The 23,704-nt window shown below is 45.6% G+C and overlaps 1 protein-coding gene across 1 annotated transcript in view; it reads right to left on the bottom strand.

Annotated features, from left to right (window-relative positions):
* Positions 1-1,332: 1,332 nt before the first annotated feature.
* LOC105560410 (suppressor of lurcher protein 1) overlaps positions 1,333-23,704 on the bottom strand; it is a 132,289-nt gene continuing 109,917 nt past the window's right edge. Inside the window, exons 6-9 of the mRNA XM_012009523.1 lie at positions 23,195-23,385; positions 10,389-10,596; positions 6,206-6,453; positions 1,333-3,206 (exon numbers count right to left, since the gene is read on the bottom strand). Coding sequence (XP_011864913.1) covers positions 3,121-3,206; positions 6,206-6,453; positions 10,389-10,596; positions 23,195-23,385 — 733 coding nt within the window. The 3' untranslated portion in view covers positions 1,333-3,120. The remainder of the gene's footprint in view (positions 3,207-6,205; positions 6,454-10,388; positions 10,597-23,194; positions 23,386-23,704) is intronic.

The raw sequence follows: 23,704 nt of genomic DNA, 5'->3' as shown, positions 1-23,704 counted from the left end.
CGAAAATGAAACGGTAACTTTTAGGAAAAACCTTTACCAACGCATACTGTAAACCTATTTAAAATTATAAAAAATATTATAAATCTATTTAAAAAGTACTCGACGTACGGTAGAGTCTAACGTACACAATGACAGTATTGCTACCTAGTTTATGTATCTATAGATACACAATTTGATATCGAGTTCATAGAAGTCCATTCTCATTCTCCTCACACTTGTATTATCTTCCATGCTGATTTTCCACACGTACGAGGGCATGCTCGCTCGAGATCGAACTCACTCCCTGTCGACATGATACTTGGTGCAAATACGGTCGGGTGTACAGACCCACGCTCGACGTGTGGACAACTGTTGGAACACGACGCTATCTGGTTGTCATAATCGCCTTTTGTAAGCTCGAGGAAATACATCGGGCCTATAATTTCACTAACTTGTTCTTTTCGAAATCATTTTTTTGAGAAAGTGGAGGAGCTTTACGTTTACATTGACGCAGCGCGAGTGCATTCAACCGAATCTACAATGAGTTGTCGTCTCCGATTCCTCAAGTTTCGTATAGCCGTCGCATAAATAATTCTATAACAGACTGCACTCTCCGACGGGCACTATATTTACTTCGTATCTCTATGACGAAGCAGCATCAACATCAACAATCTTCAAAACGGACATATTGCACTCGTTTCGATGTACGTGTAGCCTGCGCGAAAATGTAGGAAAATTAACTTTGAAGCGGAACTAGTATCTGTTTCGTTAACTCTTTGAGAACATGGTGGCGTATATTCCAATGGCATACACTCGTACAAATTTGCACGATAAGAGCTGTATCAAATTATAAGTATGATAGTGAGATCCGTCTCTCTCCCTCTCTTTCTTTTTTACATATGGATCAAGATTTTAGAATATCGTATAAAAATATTTTTAATTTACAATAAAATGATGTAATAAGGTTTCGTTATTGAAACAACTCGGTTCTTAAAGGATTACTTTGTAGACTCGAAGAAAAATTATTGTTCTTATATCAATCGATGAATTAAAAACTAGTTTTTATTTTGTGAAAATTAATGATAATAATTCCATTTAATATCATCGAGAAAGACAGAGAGAGAGAGAGAGAGAGAGAGAGGGGGAGAGAATGGACAGATTAAACCGCTATTAAAGTTAATAGATAAAACTAATAATTTTAATCACTAAAGTCTAATAGAGTAGACAGTTACATTTTTAGCAGTTAATTTGAAATAAAATGTCCTTTAACAGATTTGATTCACGATTTAATTGCCAATTTAAAATAATATACAAAAAATAGACAGGTTGCAATAGAAAGAGGCCGCTTATTAATTTTTCTCTCGATGAAAAATTGTTTCCTAATTTGTCAAAGAATTAGTTAAAGGTCCTGCTTTAACGAAAAAGTCGATAATAATAACATTCCGCGTGCACGCCTTAGAAAAGTTAGGTCGTAAAATATTCAACTAACGGAGGAATGAAAATTGAATTAGTGCGAAACACTAATAACGATTCCGACAGAAAATTAGAATATTGATTTGACCATATTCACGTTTTGCTGATGTAGTGCCGATTTAACGAGAAAATTAGTTTGACCAATGCGATTAGTTTGAATGCGATCGATTCTTTGCATCATACACAGATGAAATACGCATTGGAGAGAATTGGTAGTTACCAATGTACCCGTGATATCGAATTGTGCAATATTGATGCAGTCCACAAGCTCAAAAAATGTTTCCAAAATATCCCTCTTTAATCATCACTAGCCTGTAAATTCGGTCGATCACGTATTGCTCATTATTGAAACATTCATCGCCGAAATCGCTCAATCGAACGCGCATTTTTAAGGATTGCAATCGTTAATCGCTCTCATATATTCCGTTAAACGTTTACGTATTCTCCCTGGATTCGAAATGGGAAATTTTCGGATTGTTACACGAATTTCCCGTTAGTTTAACGCTCGAAACAGGATTTTTCACGATAAATACTTAACTATACGCTTTCTAAGTCTCCATGATGCGATCGGCGATTAATAGTATCTCCAGGACCTAATTATCGATTACGAATGTTCGCTATCGCGAATGATCAGACTTGTTTTCGTCTCTAATAAACTAAGAAAGAACGGGAACATCACAGTCGTGTAGAGGATGTATAGTAAAAGTCCGTCCGTACTTGTGAAGGCGAATTTTTTCCTACGGTATGTATGACTTTCGAGCGATATACGGACAGACGATTACGATGACTTAAGAGATTCGTTCCCCGCGAGAGGAGAAAAACATTACCCATTGAACGAGTAAAATCAGGCTTAAATAATCAAGTGACTTACTTTAAAGCCGAATCCGAACAAGATGAACGAGCGCCGACAAACGTTCTTTGTTCGCGCACCTTCACCCTGGACCTGGCTTAAGAGAATACGCGCTTAACATTCTCTCAGTATTGAAAGAAATATTGAGAAATAAAGTGCTTCGCATCTGCGGATTTCATTCTTCAACCTTTAAACCGTGATTAAAGTTAAATTGTATAACGACAAACAGAGTTCGCGTGCACTTAAGGTGCATTTGCTCAAATCGGAAAAACAGCGGCAATGAGTCGTAATGTTTTTCTTTTTTTTCTTTTTGTGCAACCACCGCGAGACAAGACTTGCTTGTACCTCCCCGAAAGATGACAATTCTTCTCGAAAGAGTTGATTGTCGACGGTAACTTACCCACGTAGGCTACTATCGGCAATTTAGCCACGCAGCCAATTAATCCCACTTCTCCTGTTTACGGGCGGGGAGGGCTGCGACGAGTTCCCGACGAATGACATCGTCCGCAGTCCGGTCGTTTCTCTTGCACGCTGTTTAGAGTAAAAGTACTTTACCGCCGATGCTTTCTCCTCGAAATAGTCAACGTGACGCGGACGAATGGGATAGAATGAGAAAGGATGCGTGGACAAATTTAAGACTTCGTGTCCCGGTCGGATAATAGACTTGAGTAACACACTCCCTCCCGACGAATTTGTCAACGAGGTCGTCACTTTCTTCTTCTGAGCTGATTGTGAGCTATCGGTGATTCTAAATGGCTCTCGATCTTAAAGTTGCGGTTCGTTGTAGATTGAGCCTCGTCCGCCGTGATTGCCCTTTCTTAATGCGAACCTCTGCCGCCAACCAGGTCGGTGAACAGCAGCAACAGCAGCAGCAACAACGGTTGCAGGGGTGAAGACGCGGTACCTTTAAGAAAAAAAAAGAAAGAAATAACGATTTTACTCTTACTCGTGCGCCCGAGATAATATAGCTTTCGGATCAACTCTTCTTTCTTTTTTCTTATCTCGCAATTGATCCCGCGGTGTGAGTCGCGCGGGGCGTTATCGATGTGCATTTTGCCTTGCATATGGAACCACGCGCGTGATAACTCACGTTAACGATGGCATAAATAGTAATATACATATCGCGCGTTTTGTTCGTGTTTACTTCTCGTGGACTTTTTTTTATTGCCGCGCATATGCGAGGTGGAAAAACATGCAGCGTGGGGAGCCGTCGTGACGTAATAAAAACGCCGTAATATTTTTGCAACAATTGTACGCGTTACGGCAATTTTTACGACCGATGTGATGAGATGGGCGAATTTTTTCGCGGTAATTTTCACAAATAAAGAAGATGCCGAGATTCGGTGGTTCCACCGTTGTGTGTAAAATAACGTTAAAATATTTTCTTTTTCTCCTCTTCGGCAAACGCGTCCCCGAGCTTTCTCATTGTTCCGCTCTCCCATTCCCGAGCCGCGTATTTATCAAATTCGACGATAACGACCGTTCACAAACCGATAGCGAATCTTGTTACGCCAGTTTGTTCATTATGCAATCTCACGCTGGTTCCCGCGGACAAATATTGCAAAGTCGACGATACAATCTGGAATATTGAAACCGCTGCTACGCAATCTCGCGCCTTGCGGATGGCGAAGGTGGGGCGCGACATTATCGTTGATTGCCTATAAATATGCGTCACGTCCGGCCGAGTCCTATTTGCAATTTGTTTCGCAACACTGGCTGACAATTTTAGTTGACCGCGTCGCTGTGACGAAAGTAATTGATATTGTTTCGTTTCGTCGAATCAATTTCTCAAACATCGCGATTATGCGAAATTGATATCACGAATAGTTTCGGGTAAGAAGCCCTCGTCACATGACCTGAAACCCTTTTGCAGACTCGCGATCGGGATCGCAACGTAGAACTCTATTCCGTTAAAGATGATACATCGGGAGATAACGCAGTGTGAAAGAATTATTAGCGGAATCAATTAATAACGACATTATCGATGATTGAAAATATGCGTCACATCTGATCGAGTCCTATTTGCAATTTGTTTCGCAACATTGACCGGCAGTTTTAGTTGACCGCGTGTACCAAAGTCGCTGTGACGAAAGTCTAATTGATATTATTTCGTTTCGTCGTCGAATCAATTTTTCAAACATCGCGATTATGCAAAATTACGAATAGTTTCGGGTAAGAAGCCTTTGTCACATCACCGGACACTCGCGATCGGGATCGCAACGTAGAAATCTTTACCGTTAAAGATGATACATCGGGGGATAACGCAGTTTGAAAGAGTTATTAGCGGAATCGATAAATAACGTCCGATTGATCGGATCAGCGGAGAACGAGGCGGCATGTATCACACGATTCATACGTTACAATCCCGTCGAGTTTGCACATTTTTCCGTTCTGCAATTGTTACCGGTCTGGAAGCGGCATTTAAACGGCGACCGAACGCTCGAAGATGTATTTGGAGCTATTAAGCCCAGCGGCACCGGGGCTACTCCAACCATTGGGCGTGCAACAATGCTCCAAGTTGTAACAAAAGTTTCACGAATCCGAGGTATTCGACCCCGTTTGCCAGCGCGAAACGAGTGAATAACGGGCTTCTCTCCGCGCAATTCGATTTGACGGAACGGGCTAAAGTACACCGCCTTAATTCATTCTGCCCCTGCGCTACCTTTTCCAGGCCGCTTCTATCCATTTACGTTGCCGCGCGCGTGACTTTTCGCCTCCTCGAGAGAACGAGAATGCGAATGAACGGATCTCCGTACAATTCAGAATAGATCCCTTCTACGGGGTTTTTACCGGCCTCTCTTGTCGGGCTTTCCTTTATGTTACAAAAGACTCAATTATTTTCCGGAATATCCGTTCGTGTTTTTTACCACGTGTACGACAAGAAGGAAAAATCAAGAGAAATAGCTGTCATGGAAATTGCTAACAAGATATTTAAATACCCGGAACATAATGACCGTAATGTGGTCGTAGTTGCCTACGAGACGTACAAGTCGGTACTGTTAAGAGAAGCGAGAGACTCCGTTCGCTTGAGTTTTCAGAGACCATATTAATTCTACGCAGAACTCGTCGCGTTTCAAAAATTATATTAAGTCTAGAATTCAGTTAAATTCAAATATGTTGTACTTTTAGCTGTAATATTGCAGGCAAATCTTTTCTCTTTCAAAGATTTCTTTCTCTCGAGAGAGCTTTGAAAGAGAAGAGATTTCTTTCTCCCGACATTCTATATGTCGAGTCTTTTAGGGGGGGGGGGGAAAAAAATCTTTATTCATCTGCTATTTTAACTATCCTTTCAGCTGCCCGATACCTTTCGCATCGTAATTAAAATGAATAAGAATATTTACATAATAACGGAAATACGTGAAACTACGATATCTTGTGTAAATATGCGAGGGTATAACAAGCACTTCATTACGTATGATATATCTATTGCTGCAGTTACGTAACTCTACACACCACGGCTCACATTTTTCCATTTCCAATATTCATCGTAAATAATTGTATCGTCGAAAGCGAGCGAAATGTATGAACTTGGACTTTTAAAAATTCGCGTAGATGTGAACTTACACGATGCCAAATAAATTCAATACTCTAGTTGGAACTGGTACCGTATATATCGCAATTTTTTAACGATCCGCGTTTTCCACGGCCGTATTATTGAGTGATAGATAATAAACAGTAGATATACATATATTTGCCAAAACGTGAATAATATAATAGCGTAGCTATTAGGAAAATGTTGCGTACGAGGAGGATTTTCTCGGCGCATTTCCTGCTGTACCTTATCGGATCTCTCGGGAGTTGCTGGTGTTACGACTGCTTTAAAAAAATCAGAAGCTACCTATGTAGGGAACGGTAAAGCAGCACCGTGATATAATTAATTAACTAATTTCACGAAAGCCTCACCATGCCGTGCCGATCCGTTGCTCGCAGGTATCTTCAGCGTGTAATTTTCTTCCTCGTCCAGAAACACGTAACTGGCATTAAAGCCCGTGGCGTCGAGACGATCGTTACTCTTGAACGTAACACGGAAGAACTTCCTGTCGCTGTAAACGTCGAATTCTTTCAGCTGACCACAGTGCCTCGGATACTTCCGGTCTCTGATCATATAGTTGGAGAATTCGACGTAATCGCTAGCCGATATAGCCTCGCACCTGAAAAGTTCCGCATTAACGGTAGGATTTTTACTTTATACACGGGGAAAGCATTATCGACGCTTTATTTCATTAATCGTCCACAGAAACTCGATGACACGCAATTTTATTACAATTCATGTATCGCATAAGTGTACAAGGTATACGTAATATTTATACGTATAGTATCGCTTGTAAATTTTGCTCTGCGCTGCTAATATTGATCATTGAGATAGTGTCACTGATAAAGATAAAAGAGGGAAGCGTGTATTGTTTTCAATTAAAGAGGCATAATTAATTTTATAATCTAAGCAAATTAAAATTAAATAACGATGCTTTATCGTTAACATTTATATTTCGTTTATCGAAACAAATAAATGGTGAATTTTATGGCGCACGTATCGTTTGTGGCCGTAACGTAACGTACATTTTATCGTACAATATATACATATATAGATATATATTGAAATAATTACTTTCCATATTATAATTCCTTAACATTTATATTATTGTGAAAGTTGTAATAACAATATTTGGTTTCGTAAATGAAATATAATACCAGAAGATACGTATTTTTATCACATTTGGACAGAAGCTTTTCAGGTCTGCTTTAACTTTATGTGTCGAGTTACAAATTGCATTTTTTTTAAATTAAATAAAACATCGTGAGAAAACGCGGACTATGGTTTCCCTCGCGCACATCCTGTGCTCTCTGTGCGTTAAGATATATTAAGCAAAATAAATAAACCTCCCCCCGAGTCTCAATTGGTTAATAAGGTTTGGGTAGTTAAACGACTCACTTAGTTTCTCCTGCAAGCCTTGATAGTTCGGAAACTTCGTCGGACGTGCATTTCGTTAAGAGCAAGTAGTCTATGTCTATCATATTCATTATCTCTCACCCGAAGGCAGCGAGACTTGGCTTTCGTTTTTTATATTCATGCATGGAAATACCGGCTAAGGCAAAAATAACTAAAATTAAAATGTTGTACAAATAGTAGGGGCATCTACATTGTTTTGCGTTGCAGCATTCACCAAGTTTGCTGCACAAAACGCATATAGTTGTCTCCACTACTTATCATACCAATGCGTGGGTATGACAGCTGTCCCAAATATAACTATTATAATTAGACATGTGGTTACCATATCGGTCTCTCCGTGTGCAAAAAATGAAAATTTTAAACGGAGCGCACCGACTAAACTGTATATGTGTTTCAAGATACGCAGACACCGAGATTATGGATTATTAAGCATTTGAACTGGCGTTCGATAAGCCATTCAGTCTCAGCGTCTACGTTTCTTCCTTCTTACGTCTTGTGACATATGCAATACATTGATATATATATATATATATATGCCTGATGAAAAATGGAGCAGCAAAAGGCTCCAATATCTAACCTCTGGATGGAATATCGATAAAATTCGGATGACTCTTCTTAACAGTCTTCCTCGACCAGCCCGCGGTAATAAATTGCGTTTATAATTCTTTCGCCGACAGTATTTCCATAAATAATTCAATTTCAGCCTATTATTCGCATCGTTCTGACGCGAGTGTTCTTTAAGCACGGCAGTTACACGAGAAATATTGGCAAGATTCCATCTTTTACTTAATAATAATCATCCAGCCTGCTTCAACAATATTAATACGCTCGTTAATATCTTAATAAGACGTCGCGTTGCGCCCACGGAGAATGGGAAGCTATCATTGTTAAACCTTTTATCATACAAAATGCATATTGAGTAGCATAATAATATTCTATTACCATCTCATCGGGTATAATTAAGGGCGACCGGAGTAGCGTTGCCTGGCAGATAAATAGAGGCGATAAGTAAGATTTACGCGGCCATCCGGTTGTTGCGCGGCGACACATCCGCGGCGAGACAAACAATATATTATCGTCGCGAAAAGAAATATTGATGCACGAGTGATGGGGCTATTATCACGGAGTGGAAAATATATATCGCGAATAGCGCGCGTAAAAATGAGAGAGAGAGAGAGAGAGGGGGGGATTTGAGAGAGTGAGAAAAAATGAGAGAGAGCCCACGCTAGTTGGCCCGATGACATAAGTGGCAATTCGGGTGATAGATCATTATTTCCCGGCGCGTTTTCTTGAGCGCGAACGTAACGCGAAGCGTCTCGAGAACTGTTTACCGGTGGTCACAGATTTACGGCCACGTATGCATCTTTTTCCGATGCCCCCCTCGCCGCGTCTCGACGCCGGTGAAACGCATCCGCGAGTAAAGGCCACAGACTTGGACATAGAGGAAAGTCCCCTATTATGAGAGAGCAGGTTCTCAACATCCGAATTCGATGACGATCGCACTTGAAGGGCGATAAATTCATGGCGGAACCAACAGACGATGCCCTATTAATTTAGTAGAAACCCCGCTGTCTCATATTAGAAGTCTGCCTGATAATAGGGGACTTTCCTCCACTACTAGACTGCTACCTCCGAGCCGAATAGTATATAGAAGGGACCGAAGGGCGCGCGCTCCGTCCAATCCAACTCTCGCGTTTCGTTGCGCGGAGGGCAGGCGATATTTACGATTGCCGTTTTCCCCGAGGTAGCACCGGAGGGAAAATCTTGCCACGAGCGACCGCGGCCGCGGCTGGCCGTGATAAATAGCGCCGTTGTCGAGCGACGCGACGTCGAATTATCAATTTATAAAAGCGAGTCGCGTCAGCCGACCGACCGGACGGACCGACCGACCGACCGACCGACCGACCGAATTCCGGCTCCGGTGGTCCCTTCGTCCCTTCGTCGCGATCGCGATAGCGCGTTGCCGTGGCGCCGTGTGCGACAAACGAGCGCGCGCCGCGTTGTTATAAAATTCGACAGGAATTGGCGAAACATGATTAATTAGCGGCTTCCGGTAATGAACGTAGCGTTACGTTGCCGCCGGAATATTGATGGTCCTGCGATTTAATACGACCCAATTAGGAGCAGCTATCGTATGACCCCCGAGCACACCGAGCCTCCTCTCCCTCCGCGTTTCCCCATCGCTCTCGTTTCTCGACCAGCGGCAACCCCCTTCCAGCGCCGTTTCTCTTTATCTTTCGCACGCGCAGCAGTTTACGGCTCCGCGTCCCTTTCCGCGCGTTAACCCCTTCCCCCCGGCCTACCGCATTCCGGTTCTCCACGTTTGCGTCACATCGTTATATTATTTTCCACAAGTTACAGCGCGTTATATTTCTTGTTACATGATAATGGGTAATACGCTCGTTAATAACAGCATGCGGCGTGGTTGACACGTAATTGCCTCTGTTCCGCGTGGTAGTGGTCGCCGAGCCTTCATCAGGGCTTCCTTCGTGTCTCGATAAGTAGCTGGGAGAACTTGGATGCAGTTTGCTATAACGAGCCGTCCCGACTCCCGCAAGGGTGCACAATTGAGCAGCTATCGATTCCCGCCTTCGCGGGAAAGATTCTAAATTCGCTCGAAGACGCTCCCGCCTTCCGTCTCAGCGGATAGGCGATGGACGGGAGAGTCTAGAGCGGCAAACGAGTTTCCCCCCGGTACGCAGTTAAACAGATTTACATTGCATGTAAATGCGTCGCTTGGTTCTTTCGACGCTGCTGGCACCCCGGGCAATCAATTCGATTCATTATCGGGGGTATCGAGGTACCTCAAGTGTAAACATTTCACTATATTAACCGTGATACTTTTATCGTACAATTGCCATTATCTCCCTTTATCTTCTTTCCCCATGCGAATATATCGCATTATTACTCGCGCGTTAATTAATTTTCATTTCTCATTATTATATTTCTGTACGCTGTATCGTTCGCCGGTGATCGCCGACGTTGATCGCCGACGGCGAAAATACTCGGGCAATTTCCGAAGCCGTTATTAAAATTTCATCGGACCGCTCGTACCGCATTTTCGGGACTCGTCCGAGGACCACGGGGGGGGGGAGGGAGGGGTGGCGCGAAGAGGATTTGCTTGTTCGCCGAACTTACGGTAACACTCCCTCGACGTCGAAGAAGTGGAAATGAAGGTGAACCCGCTCGTTAGACTGACCGTAGAAGAAGTAGTAGCATTCCGTGCTACGGGGGTAGAGGCCGGGGTAATTTGGCGACGCGAACGTACCGTTCCGGGTCTCGTTGCTGTTGAAAACAAAGGCACACGGGTACTGCCCCTCCTGCCGACCTGTCGTTATACCGAAGTCTGAAACAGTCAAGCAGTGTTCGTGAAGAAAGCGGTGCGCTGAAACTTGAGCGGATCGATATTCATGCGAGCAGCAGAATGACTCCGAGGCGTCTCTCTCGCATTTTTTTTTCTCTCGTCGAGTTCTCTCTCTCCCTCTTTATCTCCCTTTTCCACCCTCCCTTCCTTCCCCCCCCCCCCCACCTTCCCTCTGGACTGTTCCTTCGAACGTTACAAGATTATTACCGTGTTTATCAGAGAGGGCGAGAAAGAGAGGGAGAGAAAGGGAAGGAGAGAGAGAGAGAGAGAGAGAGAAAAAAAAATTGATTCAATTTATGGTGCTCCAGCAGCGCGAAGGAGGGCACGAATTTCTCATTGTTTTTTTCGTCATCGCAATTTATTATCCGCGTACACTTCATTATTACAGGGGCGTTTATAATCCCCCTGAGCGGCTTAATAAATATTGACATGTACTAATGGCTGGCTGCGCAACGTAATACAAATCATTGGCGGTACAATCGTGACAATGTAATACGCCCGAGAAATATGAATAATATCGAAGTAATTACTAATGTATTATTAATCGGCAGCTTCAATGTAGACCGCGTCGAAATCGAGTATTAAAGCGCGAGTCTCGGGCCGCACGCGCGTGTAAAGCCTCCCCCGCGATGCCCCTGTAATTACCGCGGTGTAAAGCCTGGCTGGCGTGCGACGCTTGTTCCCGCGCCATAATAGATTGCTCGCAAGGCGGTTCGGTGACAACGCGGCCTGAAAATAAGCCTGGGCCTGTGTGTGTCGCCGGTGCGTGTCGCTGGCGCGGCGGTTTTCGTGGTCGAGGTTTCGATCGTGGTACACTTCGCCGATCGCGAGTATCGGCCCGGCAAGACTTTTATTTCCAACCCACTTTCCGTCCGGCGGACCGAAATCGATTTTCCTCAGCCGCTTTGCGTCGCTGGTCGCGACGAGGGGAAAAATGAACAAAAAAAAATACACACAACAAAAAAACGCGAAAATTGTCGCACATCCCATCGCGCTCGCGCGAGCGCGCAACTTGATTTTTCAAATTCCGCCAAATTGCGTAAAGAACCAAGCTTATGCTTTCAACGATCGGATTTAGCCGGGCAAGAATTGGCAGACACCGGGGATCAATCAATTGCCTTATTCGAGCGAAAAATAGCTACGTGGACCGTCCGACGTAACGTCCGATACGGGCCCCGCCATACCGCCATGCCGAATTGCATTTAATTCCACTTTTTTTTTTCGCCGCCACAAAAAATTACCTCCACCTTGCACCTTTTTTTCAATCGCGTCAATACCGTTTCGATATATACGTGCAGTTGAATTTGTTCAGGCCGATCCGCCGTTGCCCTCCCCTCCCCCCCCCCCTTTCTGCGACGAGCAAATCGAGCGGCACCTCGGACCCGGCGGCGGGAGCGTAAAATAATTGAATAACTCCTTGCAAACATTCCAAGCGTCCGTCGCTGGCGCGCGACTTGGAGGCACCTCTTTCTTCCCCGATCCTCTCGGCCGATTAAAATTTCTCGACAGAAGCGCGGCCGAAACCTCATTACGGACGACTCAATTAACTTCGATCGCGACGGACGCCCCAGAGCGACGGCTGCTACGGAGAGAGCGGATGGTTTAGGAAAGATCAGCGCTTCCTTCCGCCGGGGAAACTTGCCGGAAAGTGATTTCCATCCTCCGCCGCATTTTCTGCCGTTGAAAAATATCCGTTTCAACGACATCGAACGCCCTCGGCGGGCTCCTCGCCCCCGCCGAGCGCGCAGGGTGTTTACGGGGCGCGGAAGAGGAGAGTATGTTAATTACGGGATTGGCCCCGTTGTCACACAGGCCCCGTTTCAAACGACTCGCGGTGGTCGCAGTTACTGCGGAACTCCTCTCGTGAGTTCCTAAAGTGCGGTACACCGCGCCGCGAGAGCGCGGGCCAAGTTTCCTCCGGGCTGTAAACATCGAGTAATAAGCTTTCGCGAGACTTTTGCGCTTAGTTAGCCGCATTTGTTATGGTCACCGTGTACGCGGTCTGTCTGCTCGCTCTCGCCCACTTCGCCTTCCGCCAGCTTGTCAGAGGCGGAAGGAGAAGAAGGGGGAATACAACGACTCGGAAAGAAGTGTAAAAATGTTTTTGAAAAGCGCCGCGCGGGACCGCGTAGCTCGACCCGGCGACTATCTCTCGCCCTAGTCGTTACCTTTCCCTTTTAACGCATCCCGCGATCGTATTGTCCCTTTCATCGTCGCCAGCGTCGTCGCCAGCGTCGTCGTCGTCGCCGTCGTCGCCGACGGCGCGCCGACTCGTGCAAAACCCGACCGCGGGACTGTCCACTTCATATTCATAAGAAGTAATATTAAAATTCACACATTCCTAACCCAGAAATTGCGAATAATGCATAGAAATTGCGACTCAATTTGAATCAAGCCAGATAGAATTTGGATATCGTTTTGGAAAAATTGATCTATAAATATACATCTTCCCCGAGTATCTACGTACGGATAAATCTCGCGCGGTGATAAAACTGCCGCGCCGAGGAGATGGCCGTTCAAACGCCGCGCTGTTACTACCAGTAATGTTTCAATCCCACATAAAACAAATGTAATAATCTACCAGCCTTTTCATATCGCGTTTCTCCACGCCTGCAATCGGGGAGGGACGAACGTTTCATGTTCCGAGCGTTTGACGTATATAAAAAAAAAATCCAGTAAATCCTTTTTATTTACGGGACGTTACCGCAAAATGGTTATAAAATTTCGTATTGTAAAAAAAAGAGCATGACAGTTTCCTTTTTTGTTTACAATGACGATATCAATTCGCGGAAGCGTTACGCTTGTGTTTAAAGCGCGCGTCGAACGCAGGGGCGCGTAAAACTGTCGTCGGCAGACCAGACACATCGCCCGTGCTGTCAAATTATTGTATAGCCTCGCAATTACTTAGACCCTTGTAATACGCTCTAAGAATTTCCCACCGACCGTATTCGGCGATCCGCGCTGTGCGCCGTTTATTACTTGCGTTAAACATATAGAGGAGAGTCCCTTATTACGAGATAGGCTCCTAATATGAGATAGCGGGATACAACGGACGTCTTTGATGTATCTCGTGATATGTGGCCTTAGTTCTAAGGGCATAGCTGTGTACACGAACAACCAAGATGGCCGCAATGAATTTTCCCCTCACTTTTTAAGTTTCACTCTCCTCGTCCAAAAGAGTACCTTACTCTCTAAAAGTCGGTCAGTGAATTATCACTGAAAACAGTGAACAGTCACCGATTTGCAGTTATAAGTATACCACTGCAATTTTCAGTAGTATATTTATAACCGCAAATCAGTGACTATTCACTGTTGCCACGGGTCTAGGAATATCTGGACGGGAGGATACCCTTTAAAAGTCAATCAGTGGATTGTCAGTGATAATCCACTTTGATTGACTTTTAAAGGGTATCCTCCCGTCCAGATATTCCTAGGCCCATGGCAACAGTTGTGTTAGATAATGAATCTGTATTCCTTGACAAGGACCTGGAATTAGGTCATAACGTTACATCTTAAATAAACTACCTAATTTTTCCAGTTTGGTCGACTATAAGTTTTCCATTTTGGTTTGTTAAACATACATATATAACAAGAATAAAGGCTTATTGTCGCCAGTAAGTAATTAACCAACGTAGGAAATGAATAATCGATACCACTGGCAAATTCTAATTAAAGAATTTTATTGCGAAAAATATTACCTCAGCCAGGGTTTGAACCTGGACCTCCCTATACACTCTATACGTCTCACCAATTCGACCACCGAGGCATAGATATATAGTTTGCAATATTTCCGCAGGAGGAATTACTCGGCTGCAATTAATGTTCCGACGCGTTCGTCGCGCCGTGATTTTTATTGTTACGAGGTCGTAAAGAGACGCTCCTTGACGCCGCCGCCGCCGCGCCACACCATCGCGAGATATCGCGAGCATTTAGCATCCGACATAATGCTACTGTACGAGCGAAACTCAGGAGCGCTCTGGATATGTGCGCCCGCGTACATTGTCCCGAATACTTCCGGTTTCTCCGGTGGTGCGCTAACGTATCTCGGAAAACAACGGTCGCTTGCTCTTTCTCTTTTCCGCGTGCCATTCGCCGCGTACAACGTTTCCGCGTTGAGGACCCTCTCCTCCTCTCCATCTCCCTTGTCTTTCTTCCGCGCGTCCTTCCTCCTCCCCCACCCCCCCCCCCTTTCGTATCCCTCGTAACTAAGTAATACCTCGATTTACGTAACGCGATACAATGGCAACTCGCAGCGCGGTATTCGCCAAGATTTTAATCAGGCGAGCGTGATACGAGTATATGATGTCAGCGTAGACCGAATGTTTGCCTGGCGAATTAAGCATGGAATTCAGTGGCGCATCGTTGTGTCTGTGGTATACAGCAAGTCGCGACGTCGATCTAGGCGATTAGGGTGGTTTTCCGTAACGCGGGACGGAAATTAATTAATTCCGCTTTTGTATGACGAGAGAGACAGAGAGAGAGAGAGAAGTGGAAAAATGAAAATTGTACAGCCACCGCGATGGAAAGTGCAGATACATCTCTTAAATTATGAGTTTGTTGAAAAGGGAATTGTAGAAAAATATCGCGTATATAGCGAAAAATATTCATGCAAAAATATTCCCGTTGGAATTGGAAGATGCATCGAGAACGCATCGTGCAGCCAGCAGCGTCGTGCATTAGCCAGTCTCGATTAAGTGAGCTTGATAGAATTTCCCACTGAAATTATGACGGACACGTTTATTAAAATTCGATAAAACTACATTAAACGCCTTTCAACAATCGCGACAAATAACAAAGCAAATGTCGCCTTTACAAACGTTTGGCACAATCGCGTAATGATTTATCATTCATCGTTGCAACGTGTACATCAATACATTCCACACTCGCAATCTCAATCTAATCAACAATATACAATATATATGGGTAAAAAATGACGGGACCAGCAAGTTTCGGACGCGACATAATTTCGCTGATTCATTGAGAATGAAATGCTCTCTGCGCATGTAATTAGCAGTGGGACAAACAGATCGCAACGTCCGTGCGCTATGGTACCTGCTTTTAATAGAATTTACCGTCTCTGATGATTGGGTATAGTGCAAATATTTGTGAATTATATCTCCCATACTAACGCAATGCGGAATAATCGGGAGTGTTGCTAAATCAGCTGCTTATTACCGATGTGCCAACTGATTACGGTTGAAATTATCATTCACTAGGATACAGTGCGGTATATTGCGACAGACGATACGCGCAGATATTCGCCAAATGCAGTTTGTTTGGATATGCGAAAATTAGTATTCTAATAGACGTTTTCGCCGGGAAAATTCAAACGATTAGCTAATTACGTGTACACCCCTTCGGAGCGTATCGCGCGCGCGATACGTCCGTTAAACTCGGCCACGTCCTTACGCAACTTTTGCAGCGTGCATTCTATATCTGCGCAATCGATGCGAGTGACTGATGCGCGCGCCCTATGCATGTAATTCCTTAATGCGGCGGGTCGCGTTTCCGGTTGTCGCACAATTTGTCTCCCGTGGAGATCGCCCGTTGAATTTCGACGTCAGATTCGGATATTTACGACACGGTCACGCTTCGCTTTATGACATTTCCCGATAGCTCGCGACGGGTAACGCGCGGTTAAGGGCACCGCCGGATAACGCGTGTTACGTTCGATCGGACATGCCCGCGATCCGATATTCATTTGCGGCGTCTGGAACAGCACGTCGCAGAGCGCGCGGATATCGAGCGTGGAAATATATGTCACGTATCTCTAAATTCAAAAATGATGATTACCGAACCCGTCCCAGCCAGCGTCCCGGAAATTCTGCTTCGACTCTTTCGAGGGAAACTGAGATCGCGTTATTCTTTCTTCTTCTTCATCATTTCTTTCTCTTCGCCATCGAGCAAATTAAATTTGCGTCTGTTGACAATGGGAATGTTGATAATTTCCATCCCGCGACCGCTATTGGGAAAGGAGCGTGCCTGTTTTCTACATCGACTTTATTATACGAATAGCGTATACTCGAGAGCTAAGAAAGGACCCGAAGAAAGTTGCGCAACAATTACTCACTTGTTAAGCGTACCTCTAATAAGCAAGAAGCTTGATTTACTGGGTGCCCCGAGCACCGTGCATTTTTTCCCGGCTGCAGATTCCTCGGGAAATTTCGACTTCATTTCTCATTGTCTGTCTTTCTAACTTTGAGAATTTTCAATATTGGGTGTCTCGATAAGATTACTGTATTGAGATTTTTGCAAAGTTTATTACACAGATCGCTCGATTAAACGGCAAAGAAACGGCAAAGGGACTGTCACAAGTGTAAAAAAAAGGGGGAGAAACTTTTTCCCGTATCGATAAAGAGGATTTATTAGGTTCTTACTTGCATGAAGCTGCGACAATACAATAAATGTTTCTTTCGGCCGGAACGCTGTTTTCCGCAGAATATTTGCGAAAGCACCTAAATTTGTTTTGAACCGGGCAAGAGGAGCGGTTGAACGAGACATTTTAATGTATGATAATTCAATCGGCCAGTTATTCATCTGCGATGCGAACTCTGTCAGATATGCGAGCTGCGTAACTGCATAGCGCGCCGTTGAAATTATGAATTGGCTGATTTTATTTCGATGATTACCGACAACGTGCCAGAAAATATAAACTGCCCCGTGAGTGCATTACGATATGGGGTAAATAAATCAATATTACTAAGTTCCCAAATGGTATCATAGCAGCATAGAGGGCATAAATAAATGGGCTTCCCCGAAACGTTCTTGCGAATTACCGAGATCGATGCGATAGTGGATCGCCGATATTTATATTACCGGCGAATCATCGAATTAATCCCCGCGAGCAAATAGTTGCGCGATGGTTCTTTAATGCTGATTGAATATTTAGCAAAACGAGCGCTATTTAACGTTGAATTATCCGCACAATTTCAATATTCAAATTTAATGATCGCAGTCATTTATCTCCCCATCAGTCTCCGGGGGAATATATTATCAATGCTGTTTTGTTTTCGTTGCGCGCGGTCTTAACACGGCCACCGATGACGTCCCGAATTAAAGTCCCATATATTGTTTCGTTTGGCCAGCAATGGCCGCGGTGGCCGCGATGGCCGGAGCTTTTTCTACTTGTATCGCCGGCGTCTCGCGTTTCAGCGTAGGGGTTTTCATTTTGAAATGACCCGACTCTCTCTCTCTCTACGCTCTTTTTTCCAGGCGCGCCACGCCGCGCCGCTTGTTTCATGTTCGCAACAAGCAATGTCCCCCCGATTACCGTGAGGTGTGGGGGTTAAAGTAACGAGAACGTCGCCCGTTTGTCCACGCTTTGTACATTTCTGCGGAAATTACAGGATGTTATTTGAACAGCGTGACGTACGTTTCGAGTTGCAGTTTGACGGGGAACGCCAGCGACAAAACCGACGACAAATTGGCCGAGTTAACTGTAATGAGCTACCAATTTTACAGCTCATACATATTTGTCACGCGAAAGAAACGTCCACTCAACATTTTCAACTGATTTACAAGTCTGATTATTAATTGCCGATGTTTTGCGCGCCCGTGTAAGCGCCTGTGTAAGTAACTCGTGCAACGAAACATCCGTAAGCAAACTTCTGCCCGTGGACTGTTTTGCGCGCGCGCAAAAAAGAAGCCCCGAATTTCGCGGCGACGACGTTAGACCAGGTACTCCGCATAACTATGCGCCGGATGCTGCAGATGTTATAACTACGCATGCTGTTACACGCCGAAGGAGCAAACACGGATCAACAATCCCCGCGCCATGTTTGTTGTTGGACAACGTTGTGCCTCCAACTTTTGGTATCACGGGATTGTGTGCCGGTTCGCTCCAACGAATCTCGAGCGAACCGGCGAGTTAGACGGGAAATCTATTTTGTTTCGCCACGGCGGCCCCGCGATTGAGATTCACGCACGGCTACCAAGAGCGCCTCGGACCCGCTCGGTATTCGCAGCGTACCGGACCGTAGGATCCAATAAAATGGTACGTTTAGTTGCCCGTTACTCCGATAAAGCCTAGTCGAGACGGCCTACGGTATCAATTTTTCAAGTTTGCCGAGACGAGAGAATTTCCCCGTCCTGTACCACAGTAGCTTCTGCCCTCCAGACCAAATGCAACTCGAACCAAGAGCACTCGAAGGCTGTCACCGTTTTGCACGGGTGTCTTTATACAAATTTAATGCTGCGAACCGAAACAAAAACGACACTGAAATAATCACTACGTGTAAAGGCATCTACGCAAAAGTGTCAGTTCAACTCTTATACACTGAAAAAAATTTCTGGTTGAATATGGACGAATCAGATAATTCCTTTAGGATTTACCAGAATTCCTTTAGGATTTACCAGAATTTCTGTAGGATTACAGTTCCTGTAATCCTTTTTTCAGTGTGGGCATTATTAGGTATTTTTGGGGCATTAGTTTGGGCACTGGGCATCAGTAGGCATTGGTGTACATGATTTTGCTCAGCATTTACCACTCGTGTTATTTTCCATCAAATATTCTTTCCTTTCCATTCAAGTAAGTTTTTCTGCCTCTAACGCAATGTAGTATCATTTCAAGATTTTCAACAGAAGAGTGTTCTTTTTTTTTCTGTGTAACGTTATACGTCATTGGTCACCTTTCAATATTTTCAAATCAGAAAGAATGAAAAATTTAACAGTTTTCAAAAGCGTCATTATACCCGATAATACCTCGTTTGCGCAAGATGCACTCGAACACAATTATATAAAGATACAGAACGTGCGTGCACGCTCACGTATATACGTAGAAGCAATCAAGGCAAGCCGAGGGTAAGAGAGAAAAAGAGAGAGAGAGAGAGAGAGAAAGGGACGGTAAACGAGCGCTCTCATTTCTTTTTTTTCCAGTACACGTGGCGTATCCGTAAAATTGATAAAGTTTCGCGAAAACTTTTATAATACCCGGCCGTGGAAGAATGTTCAAGTATATACGAGCTGGCAATTTATGTTGCGCCAGATCGCGACGCTCTGTCCCGAAGTCGGCCATGGGCGGGCACGGGGACCTCGCCTCGGGCCGTCGCAGTTGTATGCATCTACGTGGGCGCATGCAGACTGTTTATCACACTTTCGAGGGGTATAACCGTCGTTAAAATCGTCCTGCGATCTACATTACAAAAGATTCGCCCGCCGACTCGCAGTTCGGCAGCGAGCGAGCGCGCGTATCCGAGAGCGTTCGGCCGCCGCCGAGCTCCCTTGGTCGCTTCCTTCCTTCCTTCCTGGCCTGGCCCTGTCTCGGCCGGGCTCCTCCCAACTTTGCAATTGTAATCAACGATAACGATTCCGGCACCTCGTTCTACTATTCGCGCGGAATAACTCTCGAGATGCAAAACGGTCTCCTGTATCAAGGTGGTATTTAAAGCGTCGTCCGTCGACTCCTCTTTTTTTTCCCCCCGAGGGCCGGTTTACTTCCTGCACGTACCTCGCCACGTGTCACGTCACCATTTTACAGCCGACGTGTCGCGAGACCTCTGCGATCCGTGTATTTCGAGGATCGCATTCTCAACGATTCTATCGCGCGACCTAAACCAGAGAGCCGTGTGAAACTCGCTAAAGTCATCTTTTTCAACGACACATTCAAATATAGCTTTTACGCTTGTAAAATTTTTATTTTCGCTTTTATGCACAAAATAATACCAGGATAAGTTGCGGACCGCAAAGAAGAACATTTTCATACTTAAAACACTCAATTCAGAAGTCTGATAAAAAAGAAATTGGTATTTATAATTTTCACTTTTTTATTCGTGAACAATTTGAAATTTGGTTTTATAAAATTGCAAGATTCTTCCAAAATCTTTGCCTTGTTATAAATACACGCGTACCATCGATGGTAGGTTTAGCGTCGCTTAAAAAGTTAAGCGGTTAACAGATGACCGAAGTTGGCGAGTCCGGACCCGAGCGAGCGCGTTTCTCGCTGTGCGACTTGACGCAACAATACGACGTACGACGCGCCCGTATCAACTTTGCCGAGTTGCTCGGAAATATTGCGCCGAAACTCCGGCGGAGTTCGAAAGCGGGAACACGCCAGGTTACATTAAAGCGTTGCCGCTAATACGGCCGTAAGTTTCGTGCGTTTGATACCGGCGCGGTGCGACGCGGGCGCGTATGGATACGTACTATATGTACAAAGCGTCAGACAAACACGAGACGCGTACCTACATATACAGGGTGTCATGCAATACCCTCACCTCTCATTTACGGATAGAGCCGACTAGACTGAATCGAAAAGTCCTCTACCATTTTGCAATCTTCGCAATAGTTAACGAGTTATTAATTATTAAAAATCGCTGTCTTAGCCCGGCCTACCACCCAATTCAAGCTCGCGCCTAGCAACGCCGATCGCGGGACAGCCGCGTCAAACCGCGCGCTTGAATTGGTCGGTAGACCGGGCTAAGACAGTGATTTTTAATAATTAATATCTCGTTAACTATTGCGAAAATTGCAAAATGGTAGAGGACTTTTCGACTCAGTCTAGTCCGCTCTATCTGCAAATAAGAGGTGAGGCGGGTAACACATAACACCCTGTATACGGTTGAATGTCGAAGCGCGCGCGACGGCGTCGGCGTCGTCGGCGACGTTGTTTTCCAAAAGCTCTGTCCTACTTCTTGGTCTCGCGCGTCGACGATGGATTCGTAAATCCGTCACCGTCTCGCCGTCAGCCGACGAGTCGAGTTCTCTCGGCAGCCACGTCGCGTGGAATATGTCGCTCGCTAACTGCCAACGTCGCTCCCGTCGACGATATTTGGACCGTTCGACCGAATTCCGCAACTTCCGGTCGATGTCCTTTGGCGCGCGTCGTCTCGCGACTAAACGACCGCGAATCGACGTAGCGATAACTTTTCCGCGAGAAAACGTCGACGGGTTGACGCGGTGGCGCGGCCCAGACGGCGGCGAGGAAATACGGCACGATCGACGATCGAAAACGCCGTGGAAAATAGATTCCCGCGTTATCGCGCCGGGAGACGGGACCCGCTTTTTAGACCGAAAAGGGGGGGAGTCTAATTTACCATCGCGGCGGAAGACAGGACTAATTGCAAGAAGGGCGGGTTACACCGAGTAGACGTCATAAATTTCGCGTCCTTCGCGCTTGCAACGGCGTGTTTGTCGTTACGGCGTAATTCGCGATTATCCGCCTGCCATTGTTGTCGTGACGTCGATTATAGCGACGAAGAGCGAGAAATTTGTCTATTGCGACTTCTCTCTCTCTACGTCTCCCTCTATCTTCGTAACGATGTCATAATTACGAGTTTCAAGCGTGAGCGAAGATGTATACATATATATGGACGCCGCATGGGGAAAATGTATCGCACGACTCGGTTGACACGCACATATCAGTCCGAGATGACATCAGCCCGTTCCCCCAAGGAAATGTCCTAGTCAGCGCGTAGAATGTTATTCCTGTAGGACCGGCGCGCGGCGCGGCGCGGCGGCAGGTCCTTTCTAAGACGCGTCATATCGATTCGTCGTCGAGAACATCGTTGTGCTTGTGACAGTTCGGGAGTGAGACCCGCGTCTGGTTTCCTGCGAGTATAGGGGAGGCGAGTAGCGCGACTGCGAATCTCTTTTCGGTGTCCGTTCCAGTTCGATTGTCGAATCGCCTACTTCGATTTGCGAGAGCGACCCCGTCTCCTTGGAGGATCCTCCGAAGTCTATTTATGTGGGCCCCCGAAGAAACGTGCCCGCATCGCTCAACGGCGATAATTCAGCCGCCAAGTTTCAAAGACGGGGTACGGGGAAGGGTGGGGAGGGTAGGTACGTCCCGCTCGTAAAAATTAAACTCAAACTTGCCGTTAACATTCATAATGCGGAGCCGCGGAGCGACTTTGCCGGAACTTCGCCGCCGTATCTCTTTCCGCCGTTGCAAAATAGGTCAGGATCCATTTTGCCGCGTTTCAATTATGCGATAACGCGCCAACTTTCGACTCTGCCCGATGGTAGCCCGGGAGCGATAAAATACTCGGCATAATCGAGCGATATTCATCCTTTAACTGACGGGGGACGACAAACTTGTCTCTCTCCTCAGACAGATTGTCTCCGTTTCTCCGAGTTTGGCCGGCGCGGCGGCGCACGGCCTCGCGATGCACTCCTTCACCCCCGCCCGGCAAGATGAACACACTCGGCCAGCCATTTGTTCCGCTAGCGGGATGCCCCCGCCCAATGCGTGTGCGCTACAATCCGAGCTCACCCGCGGGTGATAAACGGCGGAACGCGGCGAGACGCATTGCTATCGCGATAGAATGCTCGGCGGAAATTGAAATTTTGACGGGACATGGGTGCCCGCGGGAGAAAAGCCCGGAATACGGGCTCCGCGCCCCATCCGCGAATATATAAGATCGTACGTCACGGCCTGATCTTGCGCCGCGAACACGTTCCACGTCGATAAGTTATTCTCGATGATGCCCGTCGTCCATCTGGCCCCCGGAACATTTCCGATCGGTTTACGGGCAGACAATAGACGTGTAAATCTACGCGCGTCTTCTCGCGCGAGTGGGACATTTCTACTCGCCGCTCGCGGGATTTGCTTTGTATCGTCGCGCGTCTCCATCGTGTTACTTACTTTCCATGAAGGTGTACGTCGCTTTGAAGCCCCTCGAGTGGCGAGATGACGTTAGTCCCTGAAACTCCAAGGAGAGCCGCGGACCGTTGCTCATGATGGGCCGCGGCGGTATGTCCCCGCAGAAGGAGTCTATTTTGTCCTTCTTTCCGTCTATGTGCACGAACGCCACTAACGAATCGACTCCCTCGCAGCTGCAATGAAAAATTATATATTTATAACGAGTTTCTTTCAGATATCACGTTTTGCCCGCGTGCGCATATTATATTTGCAACATTAATTATTTTATTCGTTTCGGGCGCATATCCGCGGTCCAGTGCAGTGCAACCAAAATTTGATACTTTCCAACGCGATAATTATTGCGGAAAGCCAACAATTTCCATGTAATTTCAATAATTGCAATAATTGCAGATAAAGTATCTCTTGTGCCTCTTGCACGATCGGTTCGTCATGTAATATTTCATCCATAATAGTTTCGAAGAGAGAAGAGAGGAAATACGAAATATAGAAATT

Source organism: Vollenhovia emeryi, unplaced genomic scaffold (assembly GCF_000949405.1).
Source record: "Vollenhovia emeryi isolate VEMERY1.0 unplaced genomic scaffold, V.emery_V1.0 DF939231.1, whole genome shotgun sequence".
NCBI lineage: Eukaryota > Metazoa > Arthropoda > Insecta > Hymenoptera > Formicidae > Vollenhovia > Vollenhovia emeryi.
The sequence above is the reverse complement of the archived record's forward strand: the minus strand, read 5'-3'. Positions and strand labels throughout refer to the sequence as shown.